General features: G+C 39.7%; 1 protein-coding gene across 3 annotated transcripts in view; it reads left to right on the top strand.

The window, feature by feature from the left end:
• The window catches only part of cacna1h.L (calcium channel, voltage-dependent, T type, alpha 1H subunit L homeolog), a 301,235-nt gene that overhangs the window by 229,802 nt on the left and 49,646 nt on the right, over positions 1 to 21,787 (top strand). For all 3 annotated transcript variants that reach the window (XM_041576396.1, XM_018236589.2, XM_041576395.1), the window contains exons 11-15: positions 9,316 to 9,467; positions 13,223 to 13,408; positions 13,728 to 13,845; positions 16,760 to 16,915; positions 21,344 to 21,434. In XM_041576396.1, coding sequence (XP_041432330.1) covers positions 9,316 to 9,467; positions 13,223 to 13,408; positions 13,728 to 13,845; positions 16,760 to 16,915; positions 21,344 to 21,434 — 703 coding nt within the window. The remainder of the gene's footprint in view (positions 1 to 9,315; positions 9,468 to 13,222; positions 13,409 to 13,727; positions 13,846 to 16,759; positions 16,916 to 21,343; positions 21,435 to 21,787) is intronic.

Genomic DNA, 21,787 nt, shown 5'->3' with positions numbered 1-21,787 from the left:
GACTACTTTAATTTTATAGGAGGGTTTGGTATTTAATTGTCATTTTCTGTTTTTAATTTAATGTAATAGAGTATTTGCATAATCCAAACAAGGAAGATAAAACAATAGAAAACGCAATCAACAGAGGACTGAGATTTCAAAGTAACGGATTCACAATAAAGAATGGATTCTACATGTGTTTCATATTAATTTCCCTGCTAATTACCAATAGGTTTCTATTATGACCGACATCTGAAAGGGAGTTTTCAAAAGCAATGTGTCAGATCTAACAGATTTGGAAAGCGGTGAATGGCTACATCAGTCACTGACACAGTTAAATGATTTAGAGTGTCAAAAGGAATGATGTAGAAAATCATGTTGGCATATGCCAGAGAAAGAAATTGGGCATCAGGAAGATGGAACGCAAAACCCAATGTAAAGATCACAAAAGCTGCAGTGGTATTAGCAGGGTTCATCTGCTATTACTCATTTCATATGAGCTTATTACCTTGCCATCTCTCTGTGCAGGGTGCATCTATGGTTACTCAATCTTTATGTACCACTCACATTGACCTTTGTTTGGCAGGGTACATGTGTTGTTCATCATTCTAGATGTACCACTCACCTCTTCCTTTGTTTGGGCAGGGCACATCTGTTGTTATTCATTCTATGTGTACCACTTGCCTCGTCCTTTGTTTGGGTAGGGTACATCTGTTGTATTCATTCTATATGTCACTAACCTCGTCCTTTTTTTGGGCAGGGTACATCTGTTTTTACTCAATCTATACATACCATTCACCTCATCCCTTGGGCAGGGTATATCTGTTGTTACTCAATCTATATGTACGACTAGCCTTGTCCTTTGTTTGGGCAGTGGTTATCCATATGTACCACTCACCTCGTCCTTTGTTTGGGCAGGGTACATCTGTGATTATCGATACATACCACTCACCACTTCCTTTGTTTGGGAAGGGTACAATTGTTGTTGTTCTATATGTACACCTCACCTCGTCCTTTGTTTGGGCAGGGTTCATCTGTTGTTACTCAATCTAAATGTACCACTCTCCTCTTCCTTTGTTTAGGCAGGGCACATCTGTTGTTATCCATTCTATATGTACCACTCACCTCGTCATTTGGGCAAGGTAAATCTGTTTTTACAAAATCTATATGTGCCACAGGGTACATCTGTTCTTACTCAATCTATACATACCACTCACCTTGTCCTTTGGGCAGGGTACATCTGTTGTTACTCAATCTATATGTACCACTAGCCTCATCCTTTGTTTGGGCAGGGTACATCTGTGGTTATCTATACATACCACTCAGCTCGTCCTTTGTTTGGGCAGGGTACATCTGTGGTTAACCACTGGTTATCTATACATTCCACTCACCTTGTCCTTTGTGTGGGCAGGGTACATCTGTTGTTACTCAATCTATGCGTACCACTCACCTCGTCCTTTGTTTGTCCAGGATCCATTTGTTGTTACTCAATTTATACATGCCACTCACCTCGTCCTTTGTTTGGGTAGGGTATAGTTGTGGTTGCTAACTTGTATGTATGTTGTACCTCTGACCTTGTCCTCTATTTTGGTAGGGTAAATCTGTGGTTACTTATTCTATATGTAATACTCAACTTGGGCAGATTACACCTGTGGTCAGAGACAGGCTGAAAGATACGGACTCCCACGGCCACCCAAAGCCGACCTCCACTACAGCTCCCATTCCCCTGTCCCTTAGGCTGCCCACCCTCTGCCCTATACAATAAATAGTTTATACAGAATAAACAGTGTCATGATCTCATATTTATAAAATGTCTATTTTTTTACCATTTCTTTTCTTTACTATTATTTTTGCCCGTTCTTTATGCCTTAAGATATGATTCCTCCTTCCCTGGTCACATTGCCTTGCTGCCTGGGCACTGGGTTTTATCTTTTTCTCCACTAAGCTTTTATGTCTTGGTACATGAAAATGCGGAGTGATTAACATGGATTGGGAAAAAGCGGGGAGCGTGTGGGGGAGCGGGAAGGTTATCTAGACTTCCAAATGACAGTCTTATCGCTTTAATTGAAGAGATGCCTTTAATTAAAAGGAAGGCGACATGCAGCGGCAGAAATCCTGCAGATGCCATTACTAAAGTGCCGGCACACTTTTTGTATATATTTCCCTTTTATTGCCTGCTTTTTCTTCACTAAGTGATGCCGAGCTAGATTTGCATATCTGAGTGAGACTGTAGGGATCAATGCTGGGGATATTCTCCTAAATAGGAACATATTGGCGTTCAGATGTAAAACAAGGTTGTTTTTTAAATTCAACTAATGTTTTATGGTGCCGAGAAACCACTGAATACTTTTTTGGTTTTCTAAGTTCAACCAAACTTTAAGTTATTTTGCTCTTCTCTGAAGAGAAGTCAGAACCACCCTTACTTTTAAATCAGTTTGTTATTTTCAAGGGTGAAGGAACAAACTGATATCTGGAAATAGGAGTAGGCAGGAGAGGCACGTGCCTAGGACACAATGAAGGGGGGGGACTTGGACCCAGCAACCCCTTTGAATGAAACCATCCATTGTAAAAGGGCATATATATAAACAGGCCAATCTGCAGATAGTGTTGTGTAGCAACTTTGACTCTTGTGTCCACTCTTAAGCAGGTCAAACAAGTTATATTTCTAGGGCAATGTTCCCAAACAACTGGTCTGGAGAGGACTTCATCAATACACAAATACACAATCCTCCTCTGATCGGATCCAGCCCGATAGTTATGTGTGCAGCCAGATAGCAGTTGGGCAGGTCATTGGGAAGACCTTATACATGGGCCATCTTACAGACTTTAGTAGAATTAAGATTGGGTCTCAAAACCAAATTTTGATGATGTTGTTCTCAGTGTATGTTAAACATCTTGTTGCTTCCACCTCACACCATATGAACTTGAAGCCTATCTTCTGAGACCAGTAATTGCAACAAGTTTTTAGCTACCAGTATTATTGTTTACATTGTTGTCTTGGTCTCCAGCCTTGGTCTTCACCCTTCTACCTATGTCTCAGTCTTCACTTGGAATCAAACTAGCTGGTCTTGAATGCAGCACTCGTAAAATGTATGAATTTATTTAGGCGATATATTGGCCTATGGAAGAAATAAATACCCCATAACAAGTGAAAGTGGAAATTGTCCTTCAAGAACCTGAAGAAACATGAGTTGGGCAATACTTTACTGTCTATAGGCTTTCTACTTGACTTTACATACTGGAATTCACTGCCGACCCTTTTTTTTTTTAAAGAGTCCTAGGCCAAACACTTATTTCATATTTAAGATAAAAGGAATCTTTTAATTATGGCGCTTTCCATAATATGTTAAGGCCTTGTCAATTATCAATGCATGGGCTTTATCTCAGCTAGAAATTCCCAATTATAGATAGCTAGCCGAATAAAACTTGCATGTTGCAGAATATTTCCCCGGAGATGCAGATATATTTTATGCCATTCTTGGATTCTGTGCACGGTCTGAGAAATGTGCTTAATGACTTCAGTTCAAACGAAACCATGTCATATAGACCTACAAAGCCAATTCAGCCATAGTTAGGCAAACTGTAAAATCAAATTTAGTATATTTTTGAGCTGGTTTATGAATATAGGTGCCAAACTGCACAAGTGCATGTGCCAAAAGCAACCAATCAGTAGTTTGTTTTGGACAGTCTACTACAAGAACAGTCTGCCATTGGAAACTGTTTGCACCTAAATTGGTCAATGAGCTTTTCTGGTGCATAAAGGGGGCCCTAATTCTCTGGTGGGCTAAGGATGCCTGGCCTGAAACTGAAATCCCATCTATGTTTTTTCAGATGTATGTGCTGAAATGCTACTTTTTGGGGCACATTTACCTAGGGTCGAATATCGAGGGTTAATTAACCCTCGATATTCGACCGTCAAAGTAAAATCCTTCGACTTCGAATATCGAAGTCGAAGGATTTACCGCTATTCCTACGATCGAACGATTGGAAGGATTTTAATCCATCAATCGAAGGATATTCCTTTGATCAGAAAATTGTTACCTTCCCCATAGGCTAACATTGGCCTCGGTAGGTTTTAGGTGGCGAACTAGGGGGTCGAAGAATTTTTTAAACAGACAGTACTTCGACTATCGAATGGTCGAATAGTCGAATGATTTTTAGTTTGAATTGTTCGATTCGAAGGTCGTAGTCGAAGTAACCCATTTGATGGTCGAAGTAGCCATATTCGACCATTCGAAATTCAAACTATTTTTCCTCTATTCCTTCACTCGAACGAAGTAAATGGGCCCCTTTGTGTTGTTTGAGCCCCGGTAGTGCGGAGTTAGAAGGCTACAGAGTTAGCATGATTTCTATTTCCCTGTTTCCACCATGTACATTCCCTGTGATAATCAGAGCGGTACTAATTCATCAAACAGATTCGTTCAGTGATCTGTTAATAATAAATTTACTAAATGTGTTCCATATGCTGAATAAGTAAACAGTGAGTTCTGCAGTATAAATAATGGATTAATACCAGGCCAGATATGGCGAGTCCATGGCTTAGTCATAAGACTAAAGCACTTTGATCGGTTACACTATTTAAATATGAATTTGCTGTTTAGTTTAGCATTGATCACAGAGAGTTTACATGCGGCCAGAAAGTTCTGCAGTCAAATGATGGAAATGTACTATTTATCAATGTTAAAGGTCTACTCTCATCCCACAGTTTATTTGTTTAAAGTATATATTTCTCATACTCCTCGGGCACTTTGATGGTGGGAGCAGAATTTTCAAGGGGAGGGTCACTGCGATATGCATGACCCCCATCTAGTATATTGGGTTAGCTATCCACTCTCCAACCCAGTAATCAGTTACTCGGCCAATCAAATTGTTGATTATGTGAAGCTCATCAGATCTGTGGAATGTATCAGCCTGGAGAACAATTAGGGGTACATTCTAATTGGTTGTACTAGTATGGGACCTGTTATCCAGAATGCTCAGGACATGGGTTTTTACGGACAATGTATCTTTCCTGTAATTTGGGCCTTCATAACTTAAAGGAGAAGGAAAGGTTTCGTACACTTGGGGGTGTCAAATGTTAGGCACCCCCAAGTGATTGTATTGACATACCTGAAATGCCGGGCCAGTGCTCCTATCAGCAGAAAACTGCACCGGCCCGGGGTTATACCAGTGAGCACCTCGGAGCGATCCTCTTCCATCTTCTTCTTTCTTCAAATTGGTGCAGTTTTCTGCTGAAAGGAGCACCGGCCCGGGGTTTCAGGAAAGTCAATACAATCACTTGGGGGTGCCTAACATTTGGCACCCCCAAGTGTATGAAGCCTTTCTTTCTCCTTTAAGCCTACTAGAAAGTTGTGTAAACATCAAATAAACCCAATAAACTGGTTTTGCTTCCAATAAGGATTAAGTATTTCTTAATTTTGATCAAGTACAAGCTACTGTTTTATTTTTACAGAGAAAAAGGAAATTATTTTTAAAAATTAAGATTTGGATAAAATGGAGTCTATGTGAGATGGCCATTCCGTAATGTATTAGCTTTCTGCATAACGGGTTTCTGTACCAGATAGTTAAGGTTCAACAGCAAGGTAAAACAGCAAGATTTACATAGTTGGCACCCCTAGACGTTCATTGTCGTTTTCATCACCGGGACTGGAGAAATGGGGATTGGCACATGGGAAATGTAAAAAACTATTTTATCTCTTTCGCATTCCTAGTGTTTCTGAACCAATGTGGGTGTGGTTGGTGGTTACCCCTTAAAATCTGGATAGCATATCCCATACCTGTACCAGATAGTTAAGGTTCAATAGCAAGGTGGCCGTAAAAACAACATTTTATACATGTAGTATATGAATATTAGGAGCTGATGGGAGCCTGGCCAAATTGTGGCCTTTAAAAAGGGACCCAAACCCTTGAATTCTGAAAACCACTGCATTAGACAGAGGTAGGGTCTACGGAGTAGAACACTTCTGACAAAAAGTAAATTTAGCAGCATACGCTGACGACTTATTAATGTTTATTACGAACCCTCTCTCCACGATCCCTCACCTCAATATACTTTTTGAAAAATATAGCCAAATCAGCAATTTCAAGATCAATTTTTCCAAATCATTAGCTATGAACATCTCTTTACCTCTCCCAACAATACAGGACCTATCGCTGAACTTTCCGTATAGCTGGGCAAACAGACACTTTACTTATCTTGGAATAACAATCACTAAGGACTACAAAGATTGGGTAGATGTGAATTGCAAAACTCTGTATAACAAAGTTCTTAAAGACTTAAGACACTGGACAGCACAACCTATATCCTGGATTGGAAGAATTAATGTCATTAAGATGAACATTATGCCACGCCTCCTGTATATGTTTCCATGCATTCCCTTATCATATCCTACGACCTGGCTGAAAGCATTGCAATCCCTTATAACCAAATTCGTATGGAACAACCATCCCCCCAGACTGAGATCTGCACTTTTATATAAGACAAAGACAGGAGGAGGGCTGGCTCTCCCAGACTGTGCCAGATACCTAAGGGCGGTAATCCTTGCTAGGGTGATAGACTGGTCTTTCCATCTAGATAACAAGGGCTGGATCGAAATAGAACAGCAATCTACAGCCACATATCTGCTTCATTTGCCATGGATAGACAAATGACATCGTAGGATAATACATAACTCTTATCCTCTACTTAACAGCACATTAACAGTATGGGATAGGGCCTACAAAAGTTCAAATATCTCAACTTGGCCTTCACCATTAACCCCAATTACAAACAACCCTGCATTTCCTGCTGCAATTCACTCCACTGAATTCAAGGAGTGGCTTGTGGATGGACATCTACAATTTTTCCACCTACTAGACAATGGGCGATTGGCTGATTTACCTCTTCTCCGGAAGGCTAGACCTACGGCAATTTTACAGGACTATCAATATTACCAAATACGACATTTCTACGGGTATTTAGGCGGAACTAATAAGTTAGGTAGGCCTCTCACTTCGTTTGAAAGGATATGTAGCAGTACAACACCACCAAAACATGTTATATCTGCCCTATATAATATGCTTGACAGTGATAATAAGAAAGATCAATTAACCTTTCTATTAGCCTGGGAACATGACTTAAATATAGAAATACCAGAAAACTCATACAAAGATTTGATTACAAACATGATATATAGCTCACGATGTTGCAAGATCCAGGAGCTTAATTATAAAATCTTGAGCAGATGGTATTACACCCCAGCCCGACTACACAAGATATATCCAGCTACAAGCAATATATGCTGGAGATGCAAAAGTGAGGTAGGAACACTAATGCACACTTTTTGGAGCTGCCCTGACCTCTCAAGCTTTTGGTCAGCAATCATACATACTTGCTCCCAGATCCTAGGCAGAGATGTACCAGCCTCTCTGGCACGCACGTTGCTTTTCTGGGATGAGGAAACCAAAGAAGGGGTCCTGGACTTCATACTAGAAAGACAGTTACTTAACGCGGCCAAAATTCTTATAACTAAGATGTGGAAATCTTCCACTCCTTCAACTCCTAAGAATTGGATAGATAAAGTTAACGAAATCGCTAAGTTTGAGGAACTTTCTACAGTCTCAGGCAATCAATACTCAAAGTTTAGGGACACCTGGCTCCGATGGTTCCTGTATAAAGATTCACTAAACAATTAGTAAGCCCGTAACACACTCACTTAAATTCCGAAATAACAAAATACATTTGCAAGAGACCCCTCTCCTAGACTAGGCATCCCTAGTCCCTTCCCTTTTGACACGATTATCCACTCTTATATCTCTTGTATAGAATTGCTGTGCCTACAAAGATTATTAATTCTAACTATTTGCTGTTGTTAGTGGTTCAAGGCTAATACATTGTAATGATGGCATGTACTGCTTTCTACTGTTCCCCCCCCCCCTTTTCTTTTCTGTATCCCTGGATTTATTTTACAAACTTAATAAAAATAATTTACGGGAAAAAAAAAGTAAATTTAAAAAGTTACAATGTCCTTCCTTTTCACCTTTTGGATTCTAAACATAATATATGTGTATACCTGTATAGGCATTCTACTATATGCTCAGACAGTTTTACAGAGAGCTCCTAGAAGACATGCCTGAGGTCGATATCATCAGTGCATTATTAATGGAAAGTGCTATGGCCCCCAGCCATAAGGTGCTCTCATCACATGTTCTGTACCAGGCCATCCGTAATGAGAGAAGCTCTCGCTGACTCTCTGCCAAATGACTGATCTTCTAATTAGCTCCTTCACACGCCAACAGATTTCACTCCTTGATGGAAGCCCTGTTTCACACTGAAAAGAGTTGAATAATCAGATCATAAAGAAATGTCGCAGTGTGCCAAAAGGGTGGATGAGTTCCACTAAATGTGCACTTTATTACTGCCTCGGGGGTGTAGGAATGAAAGTTACTTCTTCAACTGCTCATTATAGCACCAACTTATACATACTTTTTCTTCTCTCTAATAATGAGACAGTTATTTCTGCTTGATTGCAACTAACCCTATTGGGTTTTGTCAATATTTAAAATATTTCAGTAGCATTAAGGTCTTTCCCAAACTGTGGGGCAGAACCAGCTACAGGGACTTTGACTGAGTGAGCCAGCTAGGGACATTTATATATGGATAGAATCACTTTTTACTGCCATAGATTCTCTTTGAAACCCACATTGAACAGGTTTTATGTTTGCAACCTTGTTATGAGCTAAGGGGGTCCAACCTGAAGGCCAGTTAGGGGGAGATTTGGGGTGAGTGCTTATTTGTATCCTGGGTACCCCTGGAACTATAGCAGGGTGACTGTTACCCCAACATTTCTATATATCTGTAACCTTGTTATGAGCTAAGGGGGCCCAGCCCGAAAGCCAGTTTGGGTGAGATATGGGGTGAGTGCTTATTTGTGCCCTGGGTACCCCTGGAACTATAGCAGGGTGACTGTTACCCCAATGTTTCTATATATCTGTAATCTTGTTATGAGCTAAGGGGGCTCAGCCTGAAGGCCAGTTAGGGGGGGATTTGTGGTGAGTGCTTATTTGTGCACTGGGTACCCCTGGAACTATAGCAGGGTGACTATTACCCCAATGTTTCTATATATCTGTAACCTTGTTTGAGCTAAGGGGGGCCAGCCTGAAGACCAGTTACTGGAACTTCAGCATGGTGACTGCAGTATTTTTATATTCTACACTAATGAAGCCACTTCTAATTACATACATGTGTCAAACATAGTGTCAGACATAATGGTTAGGTTACAGATGGCCCATGTTGATTGTAACCATTGATGTACATGGTGGGGAGGCTAACACTAATCAATGTCATGTGTTTTCCAGCCAGAAGAACTGACTAACGCCTTGGAAATCAGCAATATTGTGTTCACCAGCATGTTTGCGCTGGAGATGCTGCTGAAGCTGTTGGCCTTTGGGATCTTTCAATACATCAAGAATCCGTACAACATCTTTGATGGGATCATTGTTGTCATCAGGTGACTGATTATTCATAATTATAGTTTGCTCTTCCCAGATTGTTTAATTCCTGTTAATTATTCCTTAGTTGCCTGACATGTAAGAGAAAACATATTCTGTCTGTAACTAACTTGATAACCAAGCTGTGTTTTGGACTGCAACAGCTTGACGGTTTCAGAATAAGCATGTTTTTTTTCTTGGTCTTCAGTTGGGAACCCCAGCTGGGTATTGAGACTTTTTAAAAAACAAGGATGTGCAGAAAGTAGTCTCCATTGACTCCCACTTCTCCTACATAGCTTGCCTAATTGGATTTGACAATTTATTCTGCATATATATGTATATGGACACCTATCCTGATAAATGAAATTTTTGTGAAAAATTGCTAAGCGACCAAGCCCCATAGAGTCCCACCTGTTATGCATTTCAGTGTAGAGGAACTGTTTGAAGGAAAAAGCCTCACACTAACTGTATTAACTGAATTAACTGAAACACATAATTTTTGGGTTTGAAAAGATAGAGTTAGTATTTCAAATTTAGCCCACCACAGAAGCCTTTTGAATATATGTCAACCTTCTAGAGGTGATTTCTGGGGAGGTTTGTGGCCACACCTGACCACATCCAACTACAAATGATCATGGCCTACAACGGCCAGAAACTCCAGGTTGGTTGACAGCTCTGCTTTTGTGGCACTAATTCAGCAGAAGGCAGAAAACTACCTTAAAATCTGTCCTTATTGCATAAATTCTTCAATTGCTACAATATGTAATGTCATTAAACCACAGGCTAAGTTACACCAGCAGTTTCTTATTAGCAATTATAACACAGGTGTCCCTAACTTTTTTTTACCTGTGAGCCACATTCAAATGTAAACAGAGCTTGGATGCAACACAAGCATGAAATGTGTGCCTGGGGGGTACTTAATAAGGCTGTAATTGCCTATTTGGCAGGACATCTGTTTTTATACAACCAAAACTTGGCTCCAAACCTGGACTTCAAAAATAAGCTCCTGCTTTGAGGCCACTGGGAGCAACATCCAAGGGGTTGGTGAGCAACATGTTGCTTCCTAGCCACTGGTTGAGGATCACTGTTATAACACAAAAGGAGGATCATGGGAGCTTGACAGACAATGACAGATTCTACAAGGATAAAACTGTATGTTGAACCAGTAAAAAACATTCCTAGAAGCTATATATAAGACCGAAATAATGCCCTCTAAACTCTTACTACCTTCATTAGACGGATACAAAGGAAAGGCTTTAATGAGAAATTAAATTAAACTGTCCCTTTAAGTAATTTCACTATCATAGTCTACCATGGATAAGAGTTTCATAATCCTTCTCATCCTTTGAAGTGCTCTTCATAATGCTGCCTTTTTGATATCTTTATCTGGTGAGTTAGCTGGACTTGAAGCTCTGGGAATGTCACATTGAGAGCAAGTGAACCTAAGTGGTCTAATTTAATGCCATTACATCTGACACGAGGGAGAATAAGTTGAGTCACCACAATTGGACGTTTTCCTAACCTTTCCATCTTCTAGGTCCGGCCACAGCTCCCTTTCCCACTCTTAATAAGATTGGCTCTTACGGAAACAGAGCGGAAAGTCAATACTCATTTTTCCATGGCTACACCAGATGACTATTCAAAGTTTATTTAATTAAGTGGAACTTTGAAAGAAATTGGCTTTTTAAAATTGATTTGCTTGATGCAGGTGAAAGCAAAATCTCAGGGAGCTCTACAGAGTGGAAATTGTCTGTTGCATCTTCATGTAATCAATGTGTCATTGTTAGGAGCTCTGTCGTGTGGCAACTCGGGCATGACCAAGCCTCAGGGATGTCCTCTTCGTAGCTTGATGTAATCTACTCTCAGCAGCTTAGGGCAAGGCAGGCTCAGCATTTCTCTCTAATACGACGTGTTTATTTTACTCTCTGAGCCTGGATAGACGGCTGACTTTAATAGGTGCAATCACAATGGTAAGCCCTTTGGGGATCCAAAAGCCTGAACACATTGCACCATTTCAAGTTTCTAGGCGACTTCATTAGCAATAATTCACTTGAAGCATATTACATGTCCTGTAGACGTTCAGTGCGGATTGAAAACAGAACTCCTACAGCTTTTAAACACCACAAAATGTAGAATCCAGTAAAAAGACCATAATGCCGGCTCAGAAGATTCAAGTTTTTCGGTCAGCATGAAAGGGACGTTGGTATGTCATTAGTAGCTAAAATTGTCAGCAGGTCTGATGGCAACATTGAAAAGTATAGACAAAAGCTGGAGTAGAGTTTCAATATGCTGCTCAAATACAGATGGCGAGAGCGGAATTCGTTTTGACATCACACAGCTGACACTGCGCCCCACAACACACCATACAATATGTAGAGATACACCGAATCCATGATTCGGCTTGGGATTCGGCCTTTTTAACCAGGACTCAGATTCAGTCAAATCCATTTGCCTGGCCGAACCAAAGCCAAATCATAATTTGCATATGCAAATTAGGGGTGGCAAGGGACTTTTCATCAAAAAACAAGGAAGTAAAAACATTTCTTACAATCTTTCCTTTCCAGACCCTAAAGGTCCCCATAGATTTTTCTTTGGTGAATGAGCGATTTTAGTGAAATGCGACCAGTCCGTCAAATTATCGTGAAGTCAGAAAATTGATTGGCCAGGTTAAAATTTTATCGGTCCCAGTTCAATCTATCTATGTTTGCAGGGCCAAGCAGGAAGCTCCCCTCAGTTTTGTTGGCAATATTGCCTGAAATGGTATTTTTAGTTGATGGACAAATCGTACATTTAAACGATCGTTTGAGATAATCGTGGTCTCCCGATAACGAAAAGATCTTTACATCTATGGCCAGCATAATTTGCATATGTAAATTACAATTTGGTTCGGTATTTGGCCGAATCTTTCGCAAAGGATTCGTAAATTAGTGGATTCAGCCGAATCTGAAATAGTAGATTCGGTGTATCGCTAACCATATGTCTATAACGTACTCGTCAATCAGGAACCTTGAAGGCACTTGGTACTCTAAGACACACAAGGGAAACCCTGCAGATTCCGGTGTTCACTGACGTCCTTTTCGGGCCCTGGGCTTTCTGCTGTGGAAACAACAAGGAATTGGTGCGTTTGATAGTAATAAGTCCGTAAAGAGGTACTGGCAAGGATTAGGCAAGGTATAGTCATAAAACAGGCAAAAGGGTTGAGGCAGGCAGCAAGGATCAAAGTCAAAACAGGCAGAAGTCAAAAACAGGAGATTCCAAAAGTAAATAACAGAAGCCAGCTTGGGCACTGTTAAAATGGAAGAAGGTCTTTTTAGGAGAATTGGCGCCAAAAATTCGTATCTCGTGCCGAAAAATTATGTAATGAGGTTCAGCATGAAAACACGAGCTTCACAACACTCGTGGGAACGAGAACAAACCAGCGTCACTTGCGCACAACCGGGACGCGTGACGTTGCCTGCGCCCCAGAAGCCGGGGAAAGGCGCGCCGGGAGGTAAGAGAACGGAGAAATCTCCCGGCGTGTCTTATAATGTCACAGCATTTATGTCAGGGGAGAAAGGTAAGACCATGCTGTTTGAGTGACATTGTTGGACATGGTGAGTCATTCCAAGCGAAAGGTCTAGATAAAGTTTGTTCCATCTGTATATGTAGAAACCGCTGAGAACACTGAAGTTCTTTCTCTCTGACCTACTGTTTGTGACATTGTTCTGTCCCATTCATTCAGTGTCTTTATCCAGTCAATGTGATACAAAGAACTGTATTGATCTCTATATTGCAGTGTGTGGGAAATCATCGGCCAGTCGGATGGGGGTCTGTCTGTGCTTAGAACGTTCCGGCTACTTCGTGTGCTGAAGCTGGTGCGATTTATGCCTGCCCTGCGTCGTCAGCTGGTGGTACTGGTGAAGACTATGGACAATGTTGCCACCTTCTGCATGCTTCTTATGCTCTTTATCTTTATCTTCAGGTACTACAGCTTTTTTTTTTTTAGACACAATAGAGATGTCAAGACCTCTAAAGTCCTGTTCTGCTTTCAGAATTTTTATATATAGAAATGTCTTCCTTAAATTTAAATTTTGTACAGTGATAAAACAGAAAAATAATTCTCTCAAGAAGTAGGAAGTACACATGCCTATTCAGTCGTTAAACAAGGAGTTTAACATATGCATTATCATCTGGGTTTTGTTGCTCTTTTCACTGTGAACTTTTCAAAAGCAAATGTCAGTTCTGTTGTAACTAAGGGCTAACCAACGTGTCCTTCTTTCTTGTGCAACTGGCATATGCAGCATCCTTGGCATGCATCTGTTTGGGTGTAAGTTTACTTGGACTGCAGACACCGGAGAAACAGTCAAAGACAGAAAGAACTTTGATTCCTTGCTTTGGGCAATTGTCACCGTCTTCCAGGTAAGGACGTGGCATTCTTTTACCTACTGAATATACAGTATATATTTATATACACACCAATTGGACCAAGGTCTGAGTGGATGGAGAGCTTAGAAGGAGACTCACACAGTATTGTCGCCTTCCTGTTGCAAAGAGCATGAACAATTCAAACAGCAGGAAGTTAAGAGAAGCTGTCATCTTTCGATGCACCATGAACTGGAAAACATTGTCCATTGGCTGATGAAATTTTCAAACCTGCCCTATTCCCAAACCAACTGATAGCCGTAGTACTTGGATATCATTTGGGATCAATTTATTTAGATAATTTCATATGGTATTATTGGTAAGTGTATGGCCAGCTTTAGTGTGAGAGCTTGCCTGATGCAAGATGCTAGGCATGGGGCAAACAGGGAGAATGGTTTTATGCATGACTCAACTCTTCTGGTGAATTGGATGGTCAATAGATTGTCCCAAGTTGAGCATAGGGGCCGGGTGGGTGTGTATGAGGAGATGAGGGCAGGTCTGTAGAGAGAAACCCAACAATGTGAGACTACCTTAAAGGAGTGTAACCTCAACAGCAGTATCATTCTGTGAGAGCTCAGTTGCTCCTAGGACAAAACATACCATGGATTAGAGTAAAAGATTGAGGGGCCCATTCACTAAGCTCGAGTGAAGGAATAGAGGAAAATAGAGGAAAAAAATTTGACTTTTGAATGTTTTTTTTGGCTACTTCGACCATCGAATTGGCTACTTCGACCTTCGACTTAGAATCGAACAATTCGAACTAAAAATCGTTCGAATATTCGACCATTCGATAATCGAAGTACTGTCTCTTTAAAAATTTCTTCGACCCCCTAGTTCGCCACCTTAAACCTACCGAGGCCAATGTTAGGTCCCCATAGGCTTTCTAAAGTTTTTCTGATCAAAGGATAATCCTTCGATCGATGGATTAAAATCCTTCAAATCGTTTGATTCGAAGGATTTAATTACGCAGAATCCTTCGGCTTCGATATTCGAAGGATTTTAATTCGGCAGTCGAATATCGAGGGTTAATTAACCCTCGGTATTCGACCCTTGATACATCTGCCCCTGAGTGTAACTAGGCAATTAAATATGTGGCAGTGACCAGGATCTGGAGGAAATACCCCATATAAAAACAAGAGAGACAGATATAGAGAGAGAGAATTTGTGGCTGTGGTATATCTTCCCAATTATTGAACCAGTGTTTGTTTTGAGGTTGATACTGCCACAGATTCTGAGTGAAATCCCTTTAAAGATACTATCCTTTACGCTGTATTCTGTCACAAATAAAAAAAAGTCTTTTCATTTGCGTGGAATAACTGGGGTAGATATAATGGCGGAGGGCTGAACTGGTTCAGGCACTTAAGGTTGGCAGGAAGATGGTCCAGACTATTTCTCATATGCCAACAAATGACATTACTCTTCGGCTTCAGGAATTACAGACATTTCCCTTCGCATTAGCATCGTATCATTATCTTTTTCAACCACAACTGGGGAGTAGGAATATTAGGATAATTGAGTTCAGGGTTCAGATTTGAAAGACAAAGATTGGTTTTAGGAATAAAGAGTTAAAAAGAAAAGTCCTACAGTCATGTTTTTATTTTTTTCTTAGACTGGTATATTTCATTGGGAACATCATTTTCAATCACTAATCTGAATCTATTTAAACTCACTTTTAACTAAACTCCCGTCAGAAATGTGGCCTCATTTCTGGCCTGACCTCTGTAAGTCTAATTAACTTTTTAGAAGAAAAAAAAAAAAAGATTTCTGACGTATTCCTAATGCATTACTGTTCTCTAATGCCGTCGTCCAGACCTAAAATGTGAAAAGTTAAAAAAAATCCTTTAAAAAATATTTGATGTTTTTTTTAAAAAAAAAAGCTTTTAGATCGTTAAGGAACACAGAGCAAACAGAGGCCCTTTCCTTTGAGATGCAACAGAAATTATGTAAAAATCTTTTGATTGGAGAAAGAGAATAGCTTTTCTTCATTATTGTGATTTGTTTAAAAAGCCTTATTCAACGTGTAATCCTGTATAATGAATGGAAGTGTATTATCTACTAATTATTTACCTCGCAAGGACCAAACATGGAGTAGTTTCAATCTCCTTATTTGCCCTTTTTTGCTCAAGAAACTCCATAGGTTTCATGTTATTAAAACAATAGGCCAAAAGTAATTTCAAGCCAAGCCCTATTTATTGCACTCATGTTGAATCTGAGGGTTTACTGCCCTTTTAAAAGCCTGATATATTCAAAAGATTGGGCAGTTTCTATTTGTTGACACCTGAAGAGAAAAGTCTACCTGAGGGACCATTACTATAAAAAGAATCCATTCAGCTGTAGAGAATGGTTAAATCTGGTTTGCAACAGTTCTTCAGATATTTTCTAAATATTTCATGGTTTATTTATGAATTGCTTAACCTAGTATGTTGTGAGTTACCGACAGATTTCCTGTTGTATTATTGGCTGATTCCAGCATGAGTTGCACTGCACTACTGACAAACAGCATGGCTCGGTTACTTACAGTAGGACAGTAATGTTAGGTTGAAAAAGCACACTTATAGAGTACTTATATCTCAAATATGATCAGAATTATTAGTCATCTACCACAATTTTGGGGCATGTTACATATTTCTTCACGGAAGATTCGGCCGAATACGGAACCGAATCCTAATTTGCCGGGCAGAAGGATTCGGCCGAATCCTGCTGAAAAAGGCCGAATCCCGAACCGAATCCTGGATTCGGTGCATCCCTAATTCAAAGCTAATAGACCAGTGAGGACATTTGACATATGTTCCCTTAACACAATGAACCATTAATGTTGATAAATGTTAAAAATACATATATTAACCAATATTTTTTTTAGGATGTATATTAGTTGATCTCTAACTGATATTGGACTTCATTTTCCCCCAAGATTCTCACCCAAGAAGACTGGAATATGGTCCTGTACAACGGCATGGCTTCCACCTCCTCCTGGGCAGCGCTCTACTTTGTGGCCCTGATGACATTTGGAAATTACGTGCTTTTCAACTTGTTAGTAGCCATCTTAGTTGAAGGCTTCCAAGCAGAGGTAAGAAGTGATGAAAGTGCTGGACTCTACAGCCTTGAACTTATTGTACTTTGACTGAAATGAGCATCTAATGGGGGACTTTCTGTTTTTTTTATCATATATATATATATATATATATATATATATATATATATATATATATATATATATATATATATATATATATATATATATATTTGAAGTTATTATGGGATATACTTTCTTTTGTTGCGTTTAAAAGGGACATAGACTTTCAATAAAACTATTGGCAACCATGAGCATGCACACTGAAAACAAAGACCAGGTGTTTGTGCTCTTGCTTGGCGATCAACATCATGGAGCCTCATGCGATTGAGGAGGGGGCTGGGGTGCCTGTAATTAAAAACCCTTTGGGAGGTGTTTTATTCCCCTGGAGGGGGGCTCAAACAGTCTTAAATGTAGGGAACAGGGGTAGGTGTGTTCAACATTCTTGCTTTAAGAATTCATCCATGATGTTGATGGACTACAGAAAGCATTTTTAAAATATGTTGAAGACTCTGGGAGTTGTAACATTTGGACGCCCCATTAATGGGGAACACATCGAACAATATTCATATGCCTCTCCATAAGGGTTTGTAAACCTCAGATCTATTAAAAGTTGGCATGAGACTGAAGTATTGATAAAATTGTTTTGTGTACTATCTGATTGATTGTCATGGCAGATATTCAGCTAGTCATTACACACAGAAATGGCCAGCTTGAACTGATCTGATTGTACTGCACTGATTTCACAAGTGAGTAGCTCCAGTGTCGGACTGGCCTACCGGGATACCAGGAAAACTCCCGGGCTATGGCCTATTTCATGGTCATTCCCTATTTCTTTTAGGGAAGAAATGCTTAAAAATGGAAGAATATAGTAAGTATATAAAAAAGATTAGGAGAATAAAAAGGTTAAGTGAGGAGAGGAGGAATAATAGTTTGGAAAGTGGGCCTTTCATCCCAAACCACAACTGAGTAGCTCTTATTACTCCCATTTAGCTGATCACTTTCCAAACACACACCAATGAAAGTCATCAACTGACCAGATTTTTAGTCCACAGCATATTAAATTCGATGCATTAGGACAGCTTATTGGTTAAGTCTCAGGATCTTCATATCAGCCAACATGGTCGTCTTATACTTTGTGTACGGCCATCTTTATCCTTGGAAAATGTGTAAGAGTGAGAGGGGTTTTATTATAGTAGTTTCTTGAATACTAATCTGGTTCAATGGCAGATGTCCAACTCTGACTTTTCAAGAGCAGGATAAAAAGGGAAAAAAAAAGGAAATATAAGTGTTTGATATATCCATGTCATTTTAACTCAGCCATCTACATTCACATGAGATGAGACGCTGAGTAGTTGGCACAGTAATATCTGTCTGTTCGTTGAATTATGACTCTGAAATGAAGCTAGAAAATGGGTAATAAAAAATTATAGTGCTTCCTGGAAATCAATTCCCCGCCCAACCCCTTCCCCATCTTTCCCATAATGCTGAGCATCCCCATTTTATTCTGCTCACAGGGATTTTCTTTTTGCCAAATGTTGAGATCAGCTTCCCAGTAACCTTCATGCTTTGGAGAAGGGTGGGCTGTTATTTTATAGCCTACTTGATCTCATTACCTTCATCCAAGTCTTCATTTAATACTAGGGAAAAAAAGGGGAAAAATCATTTATCATTAATTTTTTGATGATAAAGGTCATTAGTACATACAGATTATAATGTGAAAAAAAATCTGCACTTCTAGCAATTTTAGCCTTCCAATTAGTGTTAAAAATTGAGGTGATAACTTGTCTTATCACTGACGGTTGTAAATCTTTCTAAACATAAAAAGAAACGGGTCTCCGTCTGAGCCAGACCCACCCTTCGCAGTGGGATTGTGGGTAATATAAGATAATGCTCTCACAGACAATGGAAGATTATACTGATATAATATGTTGCTCACAATCCCTTGGATGTTGCCCCCTGTGGCCTCAAAGCAGGTGTGTATTTTTAAATTACTATCTTAGAAACAAGTTTTAGTTGGGAAAAAAACAGGTTTACTGCTAAGCAGAGCCTCCAAATAGCCAATCAGTCTTTTATGTCACCCACCTTAGATACTTTTTTCATACTTGTGTTGCTCCCCAACTGTTTTTACATTTGAATGTGGCTCATAGATACTTTTTTCATACTTGTGTTGCTCCCCAACTCTTTTTACATTTGAATGTGGCTCATAGATACTTTTTTCATACTTGTGTTGCTCCCCAACTCTTTTTACATTTGAATGTGGCTCATAGATACTTTTTTTCATACTTGTGTTGCTCCCCAACTCTTTTTACATTTGAATGTGGCTCATAGATACTTTTTTCATACTTGTGTTGCTCCCCAACTCTTTATACATTTGAATGCGGCTCATGGGCAAAAAAAGGTTGGGGACCCCTGATCTAAGGTCTCTTTCACATTCAAACACACTATGGTCATCAGGCGCCAATTATCTTTCCTATATATTTCTAGAATGTCAGAGGCATCCACAGTACATAGATTAACTCTTTCTGGCACAGAGAGAACATACAAGCAAACTTACAGTATGTGCCATTGACCTTGTCCTACTGACATTACATTAGTGGCTGTAAGGATAACTCCTGCCATGTATGTATTTGTAGCTCTGGAGCTCAGAGGGTTCCTTAACTCAGAATGTAGGATGAATACAGTGGAAGGTCACTGAAGGAGATAAAAATCCAGGAACCCAAATCACTTCATTCCTTCCAGTATTGCCAAACTAGGATTTTTAGCAGCACCTCAACAGCCATCAGTGAGTTGCATTGGAGAAATTTGGGGCTCAGCAATACTTTCAGCATATCATGAACACCCCTTATGTAAATACTAAAAATAAAGCCAGCAAAGGGGCCCCATATGAGGCCTCACACAGTCACCTTGCTAATATTAGTGAAATCCATAAATTCTGTCCATCTTCTGCTGCTTGTTAAAAAATTTTTGAAACACTGATATTAAGGGGCCGATTCACAAAGGGTCGAATATCGAGGGTTAATTAACCCTCGATATTCGACTGGGAATTAAAATCCTTCGACTTCGAATATCGAAGTCGAAGGATTTCAGCGCAAATAGTGCGATCGAACGATCGAAGGATTATTCCTTCGATCGAACGATAAAATCCTTCGAATCGAACGATTCGAAGGATTTTAATCCAACGATCGAAGGATTATCCTTCGACCAAAAAAACTTAGGAAAGCCTATGGGGACCTTCCCCAATGGCTAACATTGACTTCGGTAGCTTTTAGATGGCGAACTAGGGGGTCGAACTTTTTTCTTAAAGAGACAGTACTTCGACTATCAAATGGGCGAATAGTCGAACGATTTGTAGTTCGATTAGTTCGATTCGTAGTCGTAGGTCGAAGTAGCCCATTCGATGGTTGAAGTAGCCCAAAAAACACTTCGAAATTCAAAGTTTTTTTACTTCGAATCCTTCACTCGAAGTTAGTGAATCAGCCCCTAAGTGAATTGTATGTCAACTGGTTTGTGGTTTGGATCATATCCCTTTGGCTCTTGGGGTGGGGGGACTTATACAGTAGATCACAACACCTGGAGGGCCACCAGTTTGACATTACTGACTGACCCAAACATATGTCTTTTCCTAGAAACAATCGACCATATGCTTTTTTTTTTGGTTTACTACAATAAAGTATCATACTACTGAACTTTCTTCAAATACTTTTTTGAAGAACTGCTCTTGCATACCGAGATTTAGCATGTTGTGAGAACTTTATTTTCTGTTTCTCCTGGTCAGTCTTGTTGGTAGGAGCTGGTGTGGGAATGTGTAAATGTGGAGCATAGCGTTTAGTGTCACTACGGACACCCGTATTTGGCAAAAAGAGGAGCATTTGACCTTGGGGATTTACATTGGAATGTATTGCCTAGTCAGAAATAACCATTGTTACGTTAGGGCTATTGTGACATTAGACATTATAACATTATAATTATACAACATTATATAGCATTATAGCAGTATAAGCTGTATCTGTGACTGTGTGTCCGATACTAAGATTGAAATTATCAGTTGTGTATTTAACAGTTCACTCCCCAGTTTGAGACTGTTATGCCAGTGATTGAGACATCACTTTTTTATACTGAGCTCTTCCGGAACATTACATTTTGCCTCTGTTGCTGTAATGAGGTATTTACTAGATAATATAGAAAAATCAATGATTTATGGAGGAGACAGGTTCTTTTTTATCTCAGGCAGACATACCCAAACAATCTAGGTACAGGCATTGTACTATGAAATGGATTAGTGATGCTTTATCCTGCAAACACAGATAGCCAAGCAAAGGCAACATGCTGCAAAATGGGAAAAAATATATTTCTTGGCATCTAAGCGAGACTCACCAGAACAACTTTGATATTTGTCTTTAATCCCTTTTTATTCAACTCCAGGGGGATGCAACAAGGTCAGATACAGAGGAGGACAAGGCATCAGGCAACTTTGATGAAGAGCTGGAGAAACTAAAGGAGCTCCGTGCTGCAGGTGCTGAGAAGAATCCTTGGTTCCTTATTACTCTGTACTGTTGTGTGTTTGAATAAAGTATACCCTATTGTAAGATATAAGGATATTATAAGTTACTGATGTGTTCTATGACCATATAAATGTACAAGGCTGAAGGCTGAGTTTTTACATACATATTTATTGCTTAGTAGATAGACAGACAATAGATAGATAGATAGATAGATAGATAGATAGATAGATGATAGATAGATAGATAGAGAATAGATAGATAGATAGATGATTGATAGATAGATAGATAGATAGATTATAACTGGCGAGATAGATAGCAGAGCCAGGCCAAGCGCCTGCCCGGCAGCTGCGCCGGCTAGTTGCGC

This window comes from Xenopus laevis, chromosome 9_10L (genome assembly GCF_017654675.1).
Source record: "Xenopus laevis strain J_2021 chromosome 9_10L, Xenopus_laevis_v10.1, whole genome shotgun sequence".
NCBI classification, from domain to species: domain Eukaryota; kingdom Metazoa; phylum Chordata; class Amphibia; order Anura; family Pipidae; genus Xenopus; species Xenopus laevis.
Note: the sequence above shows the minus strand (reverse complement) of the source record. Positions and strands in the feature narration are given on the sequence as shown.